This window comes from Protomyctophum bolini (assembly GCF_963924005.1).
Source record: "Protomyctophum bolini genome assembly, chromosome: 8".
Lineage (NCBI taxonomy): Eukaryota > Metazoa > Chordata > Actinopteri > Myctophiformes > Myctophidae > Protomyctophum > Protomyctophum bolini.
The window spans coordinates 31,644,015-31,659,739 of NC_137869.1; the positions used below are offsets into that span (position 1 = coordinate 31,644,015).

A 15,725-nucleotide genomic window follows, 5' to 3' on the forward strand; every position below is an offset into this window, starting at 1 on the left:
CCCTGACAATCCCTCTGCCCACCCTGGATACACTGTGCCCAGCTACGTTCCATTCTCCCTGACAATCCCTCTGCCCACCCTGGATACACTGTGCCCAGCTACGTTCCATTCTCCCTGACAATCCCTCTGCCCACCCTGGATACACTGTGCCCAGCTACGTTCCATTCTCCCTGACAATCCCTCTGCCCACCCTGGATACACTGTGCCCAGCTACGTTCCATTCTCCCTGACAATCCCTCTGCCCACCCTGGATACACTGTGCCCAGCTACGTTCCATTCTCCCTGACAATCCCTCTGCCCACCCTGGATACACTGTGCCCAGCTACGTTCCATTCTCCCTGACAATCCCTCTGCCCACCCTGGATACACTGTGCCCAGCTACGTTCCATTCTCCCTGACAATCCCTCTGCCCACCCTGGATACACTGTGCCCAGCTACGTTCCATTCTCCCTGACAATCCCTCTGCCCACCCTGGATACACTGTGCCCAGCTACGTTCCATTCTCCCTGACAATCCCTCTGCCCACCCTGGATACACTGTGCCCAGCTACGTTCCATTCTCCCTGACAATCCCTCTGCCCACCCTGGATACACTGTGCCCAGCTACGTTCCATTCTCCCTGACAATCCCTCTGCCCACCCTGCCCTCGCCAACCAGACCCAGCAGCATCAACCACAACAGTCAAGGTGGGAGAGGGTTGGCACAGAATTTGTAGGTTTAGTTCATGATCATCAAATGTTTAATCACACTTCATAGACGAGTCATGTCTGTTTAAAAAATAAAATAATAATAATAATCTGTAGCAGGTTTAAAGGTTATAGGCATACACTGGAGTATGGTGGAAATTGACATATTTTTATGTATTTGATTAACTTTTCTAAAGGGAACAACAAACCTAGAACAGTGGTTTTCAACCAGTGGTCCGGGGACCACCAGTGGTCCTTGGGGGGTTGTTCCAGGTGGTCCCCAGCTATAATGATGGAAAGTTGGTAACCATTGGTTTCATTTAACACTCAATTAAGAGTTAAGTCTACACAATTAGAGAATGTAGAAGAGTTGTTATTTTGACCAATGTTTGCCTATTATCTCTCCTAATGTTACCATACCGAGTACCGACATCAATACAGCATGGAATTGTGGACAAAATCTTATCCAACAGCAAAATATTCTTTAGTTTTGGGTCTTGGGGGCAACATCAAATGGTGGTCCGTACGTGGCTCAAATGCCGAATAAATAATGAGCCTTGAATTGATATGAAAGGGTTGAAAACCATGCACTGTCCTAGCAGACTGGACATTGTAGGAGCTCAATGGCTCCAGAAGGTGGCAGTAATGCAACATTATGGAGGAGTCTACTACTGGGAACAGCGGAAGCACGTGACCTGACCGGACATTGAGAGGAGCGGGAAGTTGGAATTTTGACAACAAGGCTAGCTGCCTAGCTCTACACCATGGCTACACCAAGGTAACGTACAATACAATCCTCTTAAATATAAAAAAAGAGCCATAACATTCGTACAAGCAACAAATTAAGCAAGTCCGTTTAGTCAGTAACGGCACGCATTAAGGCTATGGACAAGAGCTATGTCAGTAATTAAACGTCAACGCACACACAGACTGCAGTCATGGTTTATATACACAAGTGGTTGCCAGATAGCTTAGCCTAAGATTTAGACTCGTAGATATATTTATTTAATCGATTCTGACCTTTTCAATCAATGTCAGAATCGATAAAAAAATCTACATCTAAGGCTAGCTATAGCTAACGTTAGCACCACAAGCAGAACCCAAATGTACTGAAGTTTCTGACACTTTTTAAGCTTAAAGTCCAAATTTCATAAAAGCTTTATGGAGGGTTCCGAGAGGGGCTAAGCTAACGTTAGATGTATCCGGTCGCTAATATTGTGTCCATAGGATTCCGAGAAAGAATTACACGATTATTGTTGAACTTGAAACATTTGTGTGTTTTGCTGTCCACTGTGTCCAGAATGGGGGACGGGAACCTTGTCCGTGAGTTGAAGCGATGGGCGACAGAGGAGTTCAACCTGCCTCCCCAGTCTCTGCCACATGACAGCTATTTGAAAACGTATGTGTTTATTATTCTTGTCTTTGCATTGATTGAAATAATTATTAACAGTTTGCAGAATCACAGTACATTTCAAGCACAAACTCAATACAAAGAATGTTAACTGTGAGTGGACGACCCAATTAAGCATTACACTTGTTTACAACAGGGTCCACCATGTTCAATTCATCATAACAACTCATTCGGTCTTCAGAACGAATCCTTATTTTTCCACCGTAATATATACATAATGAATGTTCTATATTTGTTTTAGGCTGTGTGTAGGCAAAGGTTCATCCATATGGAAATATGTTATCCAACATGTTTTTCAACAGCGGTGAGTCTTCTACATAGCACTGCTTTTGATTGATTGATTTGAAGTATTTATTAACAGTTATTTGCTTGAACAGTACATTTCAAGCACAACTCCATACAAAAACTGTTAAAGGGGCATTCCACTCATTTTCAACGTAATTTTTTTTCTTCCCATAATTACAGTTCTAGGAAACACATAATGGGGGGGCTTTTTATTATTTCCACACAGCAGCTCTAAGGTATATTAATAATATAGTAAAATGTTGAAAATGAGTGGAATGCCCCTTTAACTGTGGGACGACACCATAAAGCATTACAATAGGGTCCACCATTTTCAATTCATCCTGATGATAATCCCCTGCCTGTATTTCTGTTCTTGCAGGAAAGTCAAGATCATACGTGGTAACCTTCAGTGGTATCCTTTTTTTTGTTTCACTAGTCACTACTCACAACGTTCTTGTTTGAACTTTGAAAGCTTGATTTGCTGAAATATCTCCAGTTTTTATGTTTTGACTTGTACTGTATAGTTTGGTACTGTAAATACAAATGTCAAAATAATGTTTATAAACTGGATTATTTCCTTGCCAGTGTGCAGATTCACTTTATAAGCACCTAGTGTATATGCTATTTGTAAGTGCAAAATGTTTACATGTAATAATAATAATAATAAAACTTTATTTGTATAGCACCTTTCATGACATGAAATGCATCTCAAAGTGCTTTACAGAGCAATGGAGAAGGAAAAAAAAGCCATTTCCTTCACACTGTGAACAGGTACAAAGGGGTGCAAGCCAAGGAGGTACAACTTGTTTTTTTACTACAGAATTAGACTCACTAAGAAATATAGACAATAGATTAGTCAGAATAACCTTTTTAGAGCAGACATAGTGGGTCGTGTCATGTGATAATCCTGTTGACATGTTGGTCATGTATTTGTACTGCGATTGATACATTCTGACAAATCATGACGGTAATAATAGTGAACTGTGCACTGTAGAATATCTATTCTTCATGATAACTTTACCTGAGCCACTCGGATGATATTATGCATTCTATCTCCCCTGCATTTGTTCATCCTCAGTTGAAGCAGGTTGAAGGCCAGAGTGAGGCTGTGAAGCGGAGAGAGCTCCAGGAGAAGATCGAACACCTTAGAGCTGAGATCAGTCACCTGGACACTCAGATCAGTGGGGGCTGTGGGGCAGAAGACCAACTGGCCACAGAAGGTTAGGTTATCCCTGCACACATCATCTTCTCCACTGTTTCTCCACAGCCTGTTAAAGCATTAAAAGGACATGTCGTTCTTCTACATTTTACATTAATGTGTTTTGTTATTACCCACGTCTTGTGTTTTCTACTTCTCTCGGATCAACAGAGCAGTCCATCAGCCGTACCTGGGCCCAGGTTGAAGACAGCCAGCGCAGGGAGCTGTTGCTTCAGGCCTTCAGGCAGCACTGCTCTGTGGGCCATCAGGCTCTGCGCGAAGACGCATGCAAAATCAGGAGACAATGCCAGAATGTCGAACAACTGGCGAGGTAAGGGAGAGACACACGTGCACGAATCATGTAGCAGTTTTAGTCTGTGATAACTGCAATGTACTGACGAAGCCTTGCACTGCAGGAAGGCAGAGGTCAATGTTTTGTTTGAGAATGAACCTTCCAGCAACAGTGGTGGAGTCCAACCCAACTTCACCATGGCAACAGAGCCTCAGATCCTGGTAAATGCTCCCGATCTATTTCTATTAGCATTTTATTTGCATCATTCTTCAATTGCAAACAACTTTTCCTATTTGTTGTGGTGTTTCTGCAACAGCGTGAGGTGAGAGACCTGTGTGATGAGCGAGTCCACTTCTTCCAGTCTTTACAAGAGAGTGAACAGAAGACGGCTCCCTCTGCAGCCTTGCAGTAAGGATTTAATGCATGTAGCTCATCACTGATCATTTCTATTGTTCAAGGAACAATTCACCTTTTTCCAATGCTATCTTTGGTAATCAAATCAAATTGGTAATCAATAATGCTCACTATAGGACATTACAATTAACAACCTTTCTTTGTTAGCTTGATGATGTCAGATAAACTGGCACATTCGGCAGCCACATCTTTTTTTTTTTTTGTAAACTTTATCTTTACATTTTCTTCCGTTATTACATTTTGACAATACATTGCATTACATGTATGTAAGTAAACACACAAAACACACAAACATATACGACCCCTCCCCCCTAGGCTAAAAAACAAAAAACAAAACAAAACAAAGTGGTGGGACAAAGCAGTGGACAATCATAGATCAAAAAATAAATAAATAAGAGTCAGGACAGGGACATAGTCGGGCACAGTCGGACACAGTACGAATTACAGTTCACTGAAATGGAAAGTCTTCAACAAACTCCACAAAGGCACTCCAAGCTAGGACAAAGTTTTTTTGGGCTCTGTCCACTCTATACCTGAGTTTTTCCAGAGGCAGGAATGATAGAACTTCTTTCAGCCATTGTTGAAAGGAAGGCGCCTTATCGGACTTCCAATTAAGGAGGATTAGTCTACGTGCTAATAGGGATGCAAATGCCAAAGCATTTGCTTGTGGAGATGTGAGTGTACAGTCTGGGGGAATTATGCCAAAAATGGCGGTGTGAAAAGAAGGGGTCACCACTGTATCACACATATGAGAGAATACGTCAAATATTCGCTTCCAGTAGGTAGTGAGGGAAGGACACATCCAAAACATGTGGCCTAACGAGGCGGGGGTCTGGCCACATCTTGGGCATCCAGGGTCTGGCATGTTAAAGAGCCTGGCCAGCTTATCCCCTGAATAGTGGAGTCGATGTAGTATCTTAAATTGAATTAAACCATGGCGTATGCACATTGAAGAGGTGTGAATACGTAATAGACTGTCCTCCCACATCTCCTCAGGGAGCTCCACACCCAGATCTCTCTCCCAGGCAGCTTTTGTTTTATCCCAGGTTACTGGTTTTAGATCCCGTATCAAATCGTAAATGACAGACACACGTTTTTTCGCAGCGGGGGTAAATTCTAATATAATGTCCAATTGATTTTTGGGTGGTAAGTAAGGGTATGAAGGGAGCTTTTTCTGGGTAAAACTACGAATTTGAAGAAACCTAAAGAAATGAGATCTGGGTATATTATGATCTGCAGTAAGTGTTTCAAAAGAAATAAACTTCTCGTCAGAAAAGAGATCACAGAAAAACACCAGTCCATTCCTGTGCCAATGTTGAATTATGCATTATCCATCATTGATGGGGGGAAAAACTGATTGTTGGCCACCGGGAAAAATCTAGTACCGAGCTGGCTCAAGCCAAAGTGCTTTCGGAACTGTAGCCATATTCTGAGTGAGGCTTTAACCACCGGGTTTGTAGATTGTATGGTACGGCCAGATGGTAACGGAGAGGTGAGTATTGGCAAAGGATTGGACAACAACTCCATATGGACCCAATCTGGTCCCTCTTCATAGTCATATGTATATCTCCAATGTAAACATTTTACAATATTTGCAGCCCAATAGTACCAGATAAAGTTTGGTAAGCCGAGTCCCCCAGCTTCCCTAGGGACCTCTAAGTACATTTTTTTCATCCTGGGGTTTGAATTATTCCAAATAAAAGATGAGATTAACCTATCTATTTGTTTAAATGTTTTCTTTGTTATGAATATAGGGATCATTTGGCAGCCACATCTTTTAGCTATCCACAGCCTGCCACTGAGACAAAGAGCAAGTAAACAGAAATACAAGTGTCTAAAAGTGAGCAAAAGGACTTTCATGTGCTCAAGATCACCTTATGATTTTTAATCCTTTACCACCTCTGTCTCTTTCTCAGCATAACCCGTGAACAAAGAGCTGCCATGTTTAAATATTGGTTAAGTGCTGTGGAGGTTGGTACCATTTATTGGCATTTATATACGATAGCTGATATAGTTTGATTTTCACACCATATCATGACAATGTGTTTGTCTCATCAGGATCTGCTATGTGGCTATCCTCCAAACCAAATCCTTTCAGCCTTGCAGTATTTAGCTTTTAGACAACAGAGGGACATGGAGGAAAAACTAACCTCTCTGGATGTGACTCAGGATGTGACAGCATTACGGTATGATTAACTCCAATGCATTTATGGCCATCTTGTTTCTAGGAGGAATAGGAACTCTTTGGGCATGAGTTGTGATTTAACATGTAGAATCTATCTTAAAAAATCACACCCGTGTGAAGTGAGGGGCGCTTTACCAACCCTTATCATCTTACATCATCGCGATATAACATCATACCGGTATGCTGATTTGCTACCTGAAACACGATCCCACAATCCCGGGTGATGAAACTGTTAATATACTGCAGCTTGTTTTGTCATCCTCATTTCACCTCACACCCCTCATCATTTTCAAGCAAGTATTTATTCAATGTTTATTGCAGGTTTCGCTATGAGAGCAATCACCTACTGGACATCAGCAGAGAAGAGGAAAAGGAGTTACCACCTGTGAAGCATCTACTACAAGTATTGCAGTGCACACACACACACACACACACACACACACACAAACACACACACACACACACACATTAAAGACAAATCTTTATTTATCAATAGCTCAATTTCTTACACAAGTGTAATTTGAAGTGCTTCACATGTGTTTGTGCTGTTCCAGTGTGCGTGGGAGGTGGTGGAGCAGAGTATGGTGGAGTTGAACCAGACCCGCTCCAGGGTTCAGCAGCTCCAAAGTGAGCTGCAAGCCCGCAAGGAGGACTCAATGCAGGATGTGTCTTTGAAGGGGAATGAACACAACGATACTTTGGCTTTGTAAGTAAACTCTGGGACATTTCTTTATCTTAAATCTCCTTTGGGCCATTCTCAAAGTTTAAATCACTTCTACAGATTTATAATCACTCTTTGTTCAAGTCGTTCTAGATGTACTGTATGTACATGTACATTTTTTTTAACTGTCTGCTCTGTGATACTCATTTTCTCTGTCTGCATCCCTCCCAGATCAGTGTTAGAGCTGGAACTTCAGTGTGTGAAGCAGGTAGCAGTGAGAAACCATATTGGAGAACAGTGTCTCCATTTTAATCAGGAAGCTAAAAGCCAGCAGCAGGCACTTCGGAACCTGCACAACCAATGGCAGAGCATTCTGGACTTTAGACAGCTTGTGGTAAGCATGTCTGTTTTCTTTCTCCTAGTCAGCTGATTTGTGATTCCTTACAGTAAACGTATTAAGATTGAATGTCACATGCATGAATCGCCAGTCTGTGCAGCTATAGAATATATTATAATCCCAACAGCTCATGCTGAGGAACATTCATGAACATAAAATTAAACATTGAAACATAATAATAATCATACTGATCATCATTATGGAAACAATTCAGAAAATATGGCCCAGTTGAAATACAAAACAAAAATCAGTGTTTTCCTTTGCCCTGTTTCGCTCTAGTTCTTATCAGTTCGTTCATGTATCTGATTGTTCGGGGAAAGAAGTCTATTTCCAGTGGCTTTGAGACTGCAAAAACATTTTCCATGCGGCAGCATCTCAAACAGGCGGTTGGGATGGCTTCATAATTCCACAAGCTTTGCTGACATAATGTCATAATACAGGGCTTCGATGGGGGGGATATCACATCCGCTGATGCGTTCGGCTGTCTGCACAACCCTCTGCATTGCTTTACGGTTGAGGTTGGTGCAGCAGGTAGTGAAGCAGCCAGTCAGGATGCTCTCTGTGGTGCCTATGTGCCAGGTTCTCCTTCTCTCCTGTAGGCTGATTCATCATCGTCTGTGATCAAGCCTATGACTGTGGTGTCATAGAGATATTTGAGGACATCATCTTTCGGAAAGCTCATTTTCTAAACAACTAACGATTAACCCAGATTTATTTCATTATTTGACAATGATAATTTGTTAGTTGCAGCCATAGAACTTATACTTGCTGTCATTCCATCTACAACTGTATTAGTAACATTTTGTTGTATTGTTTTTCTCTAGGATGTCAGGCAGGAGCAGATCAGGGGCCTTATTAAAGGGAATTCCTCAGCCAAGACTGAGCTGACCCGTTTGCACAGAGAGGTGTGGATGTCCTCTTGTATTGTACTTGTACTACAGTGAATGGAAGTTGAATACCGTATGTCGCAAAGGCTTTTTTTCCTCCTTTTTTACAATTACTGTACTGTCTCTCTGTATTCAGTTAGTGCAGTTTGTCCAGGGAAAGCTTGTGCCGCAATTCGGAGAAGTAATCGCAGCAACAAACCACCTACGAAACTCGGTTTCCCAGGAGGCCAGACATTTTGGAACCGTTTCACTCTTGTCTCTGGACCGCAGAACTGTTGAAGGGTAAGAGATAGTTTCATGCATTTGTTTATTAAGCTTTCTCATTTTTACTTTTAGGAATGATTACATTTGTATTTTTTCCATTTTATTTGGGTAATCAAGTTTGTCTCTATTATTTCAGAGTGCAAAGAATACCAGCATCATGGCTGTCCATCCATCGTTTGCAGTCTTCTTGCTTCTACAACTTGTGTCAAAGCCTGGCTTTTCCACTGTACAGGGTAAGCCTGCCTATGCATATTTTACAAGGATCTGCTCAAATCTAACAATCGAGGATGTGAGCCTCAATGTGTATGTTTGTGTGTATGTATAATAACGCCATGCCAGGTTATAAATAAGATCTACAGTCTACAGTTTTTTCCCATCCCTAATATATATATTCTACTGCTTGTCTCACTCCCTATCCCTCCTACAGGCTCCAGAGGAATTGTACTCCCAGACTCGCTCCCAGCTACTTGAGTTGTGTTTTCTCCGTCGCCTGCTGCAGCTCCATACTACCACTTTGCAGAAAGTACAGCAGCAGAGAGAGCTGCTACATGAACCTGACCTGAAAGGTAAAATGAGGCTTCAGCTCATTATTTGTAAAGGGGTCAGAAACGGGTCTCGTATGGAGAGCTGGTTACACACTATGCAAGAATAAGCATGTTTGGTGTTATAATCGGTCTATGTACAGTATGTAACAACAGACCTCGCTCATCCTCTTCTTTGTTGTGCTTGGAAGCCTTTCTGTTCAGAGTTGCGGAGGAGGATCAGAAGCTTCTTAAGTCTCTGATACCAAGAGTCAGACAGCTCTCCAAGCATGTTGCACAGGGTCAGTCTTATGGCGAACAAGTCAAAACTGCAGTCTCTCACTGGTGAGTCAATATTATAATATGAAACTTTGGGTTTTATAGATGACTTAAAAGGAATGCAGGCCATTAACTACTGTGAACCACTTGCAATAGATTAAACGACACTAACTTTATTGTATTTATTTGCATTACCTATTCTCAGCATTTGTGATTTCCAGTCAACATACACTGAGGGACTCCTGACTTATTAATTTATTAAATTACAAGAAGTCATTTTTGTGATCTTGGCCATTAATAAACAGTCTTTGTTATTTCCCCATGTGTATTTGTTCCGATTTACAGGTGGGATCAACCAGCCCAGCATGCCCTTCCTGAGATCAATAAAGGAGGACTGACTTTTCAGCAGTGGTTACAGAGGTGGAAACAAGCTGCCAAGACTTTATAATAAACTACTAGTACTAAAAACTACTAGCTGAGTAGCCCTAGAATGTCTCTGATGTTGCATAATACAGAGCTATAGATCGATGCCGTCGGCATTGCGATAGTTGGGGTAATTAATCACACCACCTGCCAATTGTGTGCCTATACATTTGTGTTGTTTCTCTGGTCAATTGGTGATGACTTTGTGCTTCCCAAAAGGAAGTTATAAACAACTAAATTAACGGTTTTCAAAAAGTAGTTACAATATGGGTATTATGCTTTTGCACACTTTTTAAACTCATCTTACTTAGTGTATATTATTTTTAACCATATGGGTATGTACCCTGTACTGTATATACTTGTAACTAATGCATGTGACTGCCCAATTTACCTTTTTATTTTATTTTAATAAAACGTTTTAAAATCAATTGTCATTTGCCTCCCTGAAATGCACTCAACGAGTAGAAAATCACGTACGTCGTACAGTGCAAGGTGCAGGGTTATATTGTACATGGCTGCACGATGTGTTTTTCTCATAGTAGAATTCCATTACTTGCCCTGTTTCACTTTTTTTTTATCGTGTTGCGGGTGTGCGAACTAAAACCTAGGGTTACGGGAACTTAGGGATACGAACACGTATGTTTGTAGCCATTGCACTACAACATCTATGACTGTAATATACACAGTAGTAGGTTGTTTCTTTGTAGCATTGGGGGTGTTGAATAATGTGAAAATGTCTTGTGAAGTGGACTCCGCCTCTCTATGCGGCTGCGCACTTGAGTTTTTCACTCCTACTCTGGCTTCCGGACGCCAAGAGAGGCTGCTGCCGCCGAATTTAAAGAGACAGGCGATACTTATTTTAAAATAACATAATCGGGCAACCATTGTTTCAAAGCTTATTTTCCGTGCATTCGCGTTATCACAGTTAGCCATTACTTGTTCGTTAAAAAATTCATAATGGCGGGTAATTGCATTCGCATCGAATAAGCGGCTCGGCTTGTCATTCCGCTCCACTCGGGTGGATTTTCCTTATTTTGCGTTGAGGAGACTGGCCAGCCAAGGGATAGACTAGCCAAGGGAGGGAAGTAACGTTAAACGTTGCTTGCAAGGCTGGCAACCCCGAGCAGGAGGAAGATTCTGTCGGATATCCAACAAGCGGAGACACCGAAGCTTCCTCGTTAAGTTGTGGACTGGTAGTGTGGCTTCAAGCCTCCCCGTCGCCGGGATAATGGCGAAGATCCAGGCGCACAGCAACACGAAGCAAATAAACCAAATCCAAGACAAGCCTTACGTTGTAACGCAAAAGCAAGTGCAACAACAGCACTTCCAGAAACTGAAGGTAAGACAACGGAATACGAGAGAGAGAGAGAGAGAGGGGAAAGTCGTTCTCCCAGTCAGTCACAACCATTTTGTTCGTCATCCTATTGCATGGGATTTGAGGGCTTTCTCTCCTGTATAATGTAAAGTGAAAGAAACGAACCAGCTAGTTAGCTCCCTGGCCTTATTAAAAGTATGTGGTGGTTAGATAGACAGATGGACATGGCGTTTACGGTTCGACTCTTGATGCGACGTTTCGGTAGTAGTAAGTTGGTGGAGGGAGGAATGTCCACAACACACAGTAGTGTCAATAATGAAAGCAGCTAACAACGACCTCGGCTGTTGGAAGTTCCTCCTTGTTCCTTTTTTTAAACGCTACTTTATACTTTGTCGCATGAGCCGTTTGCCCCGACGGAAAATGACGTTTTCAACTGAAAAAAGTGTCGACGCGACGCCCGTCGACACTTTTTCCAGTTGAAAATACCGTATATTTGGTTGAAAATAACGTCATTTTCCTATCGAGGAGTGATACGGTGGCGCGACGAACTATAAATTAGCCTTTACGCTAATACGGTCTCGTCCAGTTGCTTTGCTTCTTCATTGAAAAAAAGGAGAAGGAAAAAAAGCATTCTTTGTTGCACTGTAACGTTATTATGTGACAGTGGATGGGTTTCCACAGCATCGTAATTCGCCACGGTTTGGCGATGTTGTAGCATCAACAATAGCCAGCTGTAGTGTGTGACTGTACTGAGTGTACTCGTCGTATTTGTGTTATTTGACTTGTGTTACCTGCATAGTTGTGGTTTTGTCATATCACCGGGTTGTTGGCTAATGTTAGCCAGGGCTACCGAGCTGCTACCGCAGTCATGGATTAATTGTTACAATGCTTTGTGCGAACAAATTGTCCCGTTTTCCTTATTGTGGAAGGGTTGAGGATTTTTGGCAGCTATCTGGTTGCCAAAGCACGTTGTTAATGTATACACTCATTTATTGTTGTTTGTTTATTTATTTGATTTGTATTGGTGTATTTGTTTATATGGCACTTGTCAGTGAAATCGGCTAACGTTGGCTATCTAACGTTACGCGTTTGCCCCTTTTTTGCACGGATGGCATTGAGAAAACCCTGCAGTGCTCATTTTTCGTATGTTTATGTTGTAGGGTTTGACTGTAGTAGTAACACAGGTTGATAACACGTCCAGCGATAACAGCTTGGACATGTAGTGATGTGTAAAAAAAACCCCAGACGATCCGTGTTGGATTTGCTTCATGAATTGAACAGTAAGACATTTCTCTCATTTAGTGATGTTATCTTACGTTGCATTGGATGTGTGTGTGTGTGTGTGTGTGTGTGTGTGTGCGCGCGCGCGTGTGTGTGCGTGCGCGTATGTGTGTGCGCTCAGGTTGAAGATGCCTTGTCATACCTGGACCAAGTCAAAATACGATTTGGAAATGACCCTGGAATATACAACAAGTTTCTCGACATCATGAAAGAGTTCAAGTCACAGAGGTATAGCTATGGCAATTTTTCTTTTTCACCATTGATTTAGCAGAGATGACAGAGAGATTGACTTTATTAGCCGGGTCTCTTAACTCTTATAACTTTCTAATCTCTACAATTGGTCTTTTCTTAGAAAGAAAAGTTGCCTCTTTCTGGGGATCCATTATTTCCATTACAATTCTCCCATGTGTTTACTATTTAGCAAATAATGTCAATAGGAAATTGCATTATAAAACTAAAACTATATGCATGTTCTTTCAAATAGCATCGACACACCAGGAGTTATAAACCGTGTATCACAACTCTTCCATGGGCACCCAGACCTGGTCTTAGGTTTCAATGCCTTCTTACCACCGGGGTATCGAATTGAAATCCCTAAGAATGGAATGGTTTTCCTCCAGTCTCCGTTCTCTACCCAGGTGAGACACTGATTTTACAGATGCAAAATGTTCAGAGGCAAAGATTGTAATGTTTCTATAGCAACATTTAGCCCCTCAGACTTGTACTTTACCACATTCACCCTGTGTTCTGGGTTGTCCCAGATATTAATGAGTGCTCTTGAATTCTCCCAGATATTTCATTTTCAGTTACACTATTTTGTATTGTGTGCAAAGAGAAGTTGGCCCTAAAATATTGTTACCTACCTAATTTCTGTTGAACATCACTCTCTGCATGATACCCAGGTGTCCCCAGGCCAGCAGGGAAAGAGCCAAGCCACCCCTGCGGTGGCAGCCACTTCAAGTAGTACCTCATCTAGTCATCCAGAGGCCGGCCCTGCCCCGAGCAGTGAAACTGTGGCGGCGACATCAGAGACGTCTTCCTCGACCACCACAGGACCTCCCGAACCACCCAGTAGACTTTCCCTTCCCCTCTCTAACAGGGAGAGTCAGAATCAGGCACCCACGTCCTCTGTATCGCCCCCTGCCTCGGAGCCCAGCCCTGTAGAGTTTGACAGTGCTATCAGCTATGTGAACAAGATCAAGAACCGTTTCCTCGACCATCCAGAGATCTATAGAGCCTTCCTGGAGATCCTGCATACATACCAGGTACGATGGCGCTAACGTGCATGAAACGGCTGGTTGCAATTCAAAAGCCAATTATGACATTTCTTGATGATCACTGTGATATTAGACAATAGTTTTACAATTTTTTAAATCTCAGCTTTTATTTCAAAGATTGGATTCAGGTTTCTCTGAAAATCTGGTGAAAAAACCTGTGGTGTGCTTGAAAACCTGAGGGTATTCTACTACCAAAAAAACAATTTTTTTGAATAGCAAATCGACATACTTCCATAAGAAATTCTCAAACTACTCCTGCAGTATAATCCAAGTCAGAGGTTTGCAATTGTTAAATTGTACGATGATCACAGCTATTTTCACTAAAGTATCGCTAAATAAACAATTTCTGTCAAATTTCATACATGAAGGCGACTACACTGGCCCGTTGAACGACAACATGCTAGAGGCAGGTCTTCAGTTCAACAGAGGTTTGCATCAGAGGATTTGCCGGAAATGGTTTATTATGCAATATTTGAAAATAGAAACAATTGGATATCTGAGAATATTCTACATGAGTACTAGTTTAAGAATTTGTTACAGATGTTTTGACATTGTTAAAAATAATCAAAAGCTATCGTATCTGAAATGGCTACGGTCTGTACTCTCTGATCTCTGAAAACATGCAGTCATATTCCAAGCAAAATGGGATTAATAATTCATGTTGAGGACCACCGCATGTATTTGGCCATGGACCCTTTCGGAAATTATGTTGTGCCAGGGGCCCCCATAAGAGAGAAATCTGGGGTGCTGTAGTTAAAGGACAACTTTAGTTATTTTTTCAACCAAGGGTCATGTTTTAGGTTATTAGAGGAAGTAAAAGATGATAATGTTAATGTTAATTATTTTTCATTTGCTGCTTTCTTTCACTTCAGCAATTTTAGCTATTCTCGTCAGGGGGGTGGAGGCATTCGAACATGGAGCTAAATATGTAATTTTTTACACTTTTATAGCGATTTAAAAAAAATGATTTACTATAGTCTTACTAGACCCTATAAAATCTGGCCACAAAAGATCACAGGATCTACTGAATGTGAAGGGAGGTACTATAGGGGGAAGCCATACTCTGTTGTAGGCTCAACATGTCAGTTTTTCACCCCCTTCACATTAAGTAGATCCTGTGATCTTTTGTGGCCAGATTTCCCGGGGTCTAGTAGGACTATAGTAAATAATAAATAAAAAAATCGCTATAAAATTGTTGTTGTAAAAAATACATATTTAGCCCCATGTTCGAATGCCCCCGCCCCCCTGTAAAAAATAGCTAAAATTGCTTAAACGAAAGAAAGCACCACATGGAAAATAAATTAACACTTATCTTTTTCTTTCTCTAATAACAACCTAAAACATGAACCGTGGTTGAAAAAAACTAAAGTTGTCCGTTAACCCCACTTTGAGAACAACTGGAATAATTCATACAAACATGGTCATCAAAATGGATCTTGTATTCCTTTAACATTTTTGAAGAACAAATATATACATTATACAAGTGTATTTTCAGGAAGTGGAGCATAAAAATGAAGGATTATTGTCTAGTATTACACCAAAGCAGTCAATTTCTTAGCCTGATTTTGACAGCAGCTTTAGCACCACACAGCACTACACTACACCACACCACACCGCATCAAAATATCTACCGTTTCCATTCAAATAAAGTACCCCCTCGCAGTAGCCCAGATAACTGTAATAACTAAAACTGCACTCTGGCGAGTGCCTACTTGCTTGTTGCACACAAGTAGGCCATAAATGGCCTACTAGTGTGCAAGCAGAGCGCGCAAGTACTGGTGAGGTATATGTCGATCAGTGTCGGGTGGATTAAAGGAAATGCCTCTATGTATATGTAATTTGTAAATTGATTAGCGGTGTACTGTGGTTACTTTGCGTATGCGTATGTATTGCAGCAGCATATGACGTCAAGATATAACTGGTATAACTATCTCTCAATGATGACATAAT

The 15,725-nt window shown here is 41.5% G+C and overlaps 2 protein-coding genes across 4 annotated transcripts in view; both read left to right on the top strand.

The window, feature by feature from the left end:
* The first annotated feature begins 1,400 nt into the window (after positions 1–1,400).
* On the top strand, positions 1,401–10,320 carry haus5 (HAUS augmin-like complex, subunit 5). 2 transcript variants are annotated; one of them, XM_080770137.1, is made up of 20 exons: positions 1,401–1,463; positions 1,986–2,084; positions 2,338–2,400; positions 2,761–2,793; positions 3,153–3,177; positions 3,460–3,601; positions 3,751–3,910; positions 3,996–4,092; positions 4,188–4,279; positions 6,202–6,256; positions 6,344–6,471; positions 6,792–6,873; positions 7,025–7,176; positions 7,363–7,525; positions 8,353–8,433; positions 8,552–8,697; positions 8,816–8,912; positions 9,107–9,245; positions 9,413–9,545; positions 9,825–10,320. In XM_080770137.1, the coding sequence occupies exons 1-20, from the start codon at positions 1,450–1,452 to the stop codon at positions 9,925–9,927; spliced, it is 2,004 nt and encodes a 667-aa protein (XP_080626263.1). In that variant the 5' UTR covers positions 1,401–1,449; the 3' UTR covers positions 9,928–10,320. The 2 variants fall into 2 exon arrangements, with proteins under 2 accessions (XP_080626263.1, XP_080626264.1); XM_080770138.1 differs by having other exon boundaries at positions 1,428–1,463; positions 2,761–2,780.
* A 422-nt stretch (positions 10,321–10,742) lies between these two features.
* sin3b (SIN3 transcription regulator family member B) overlaps positions 10,743–15,725 on the top strand; it is a 28,433-nt gene continuing 23,450 nt past the window's right edge. For both annotated transcript variants that reach the window (XM_080770835.1, XM_080770836.1), the window contains exons 1-4: positions 10,743–11,241; positions 12,620–12,726; positions 12,983–13,136; positions 13,401–13,763. In XM_080770835.1, the coding sequence (XP_080626961.1) occupies positions 11,131–11,241; positions 12,620–12,726; positions 12,983–13,136; positions 13,401–13,763 (735 nt within the window). In that variant the 5' untranslated portion in view covers positions 10,743–11,130. The remainder of the gene's footprint in view (positions 11,242–12,619; positions 12,727–12,982; positions 13,137–13,400; positions 13,764–15,725) is intronic.

What these genes read in the sequence shown, in the direction of transcription:
- haus5 (XM_080770137.1), top strand. An exon ending in ATTGGTTAAGTGCTGTGGAG is followed by an intron (nt 6,257 to 6,343) that starts GTTGGTACCATT and finishes TTGTCTCATCAG; the next exon opens with GATCTGCTATGTGGCTATCC. An exon ending in TGACCCGTTTGCACAGAGAG is followed by an intron (nt 8,434 to 8,551) that starts GTGTGGATGTCC and finishes CTCTGTATTCAG; the next exon opens with TTAGTGCAGTTTGTCCAGGG.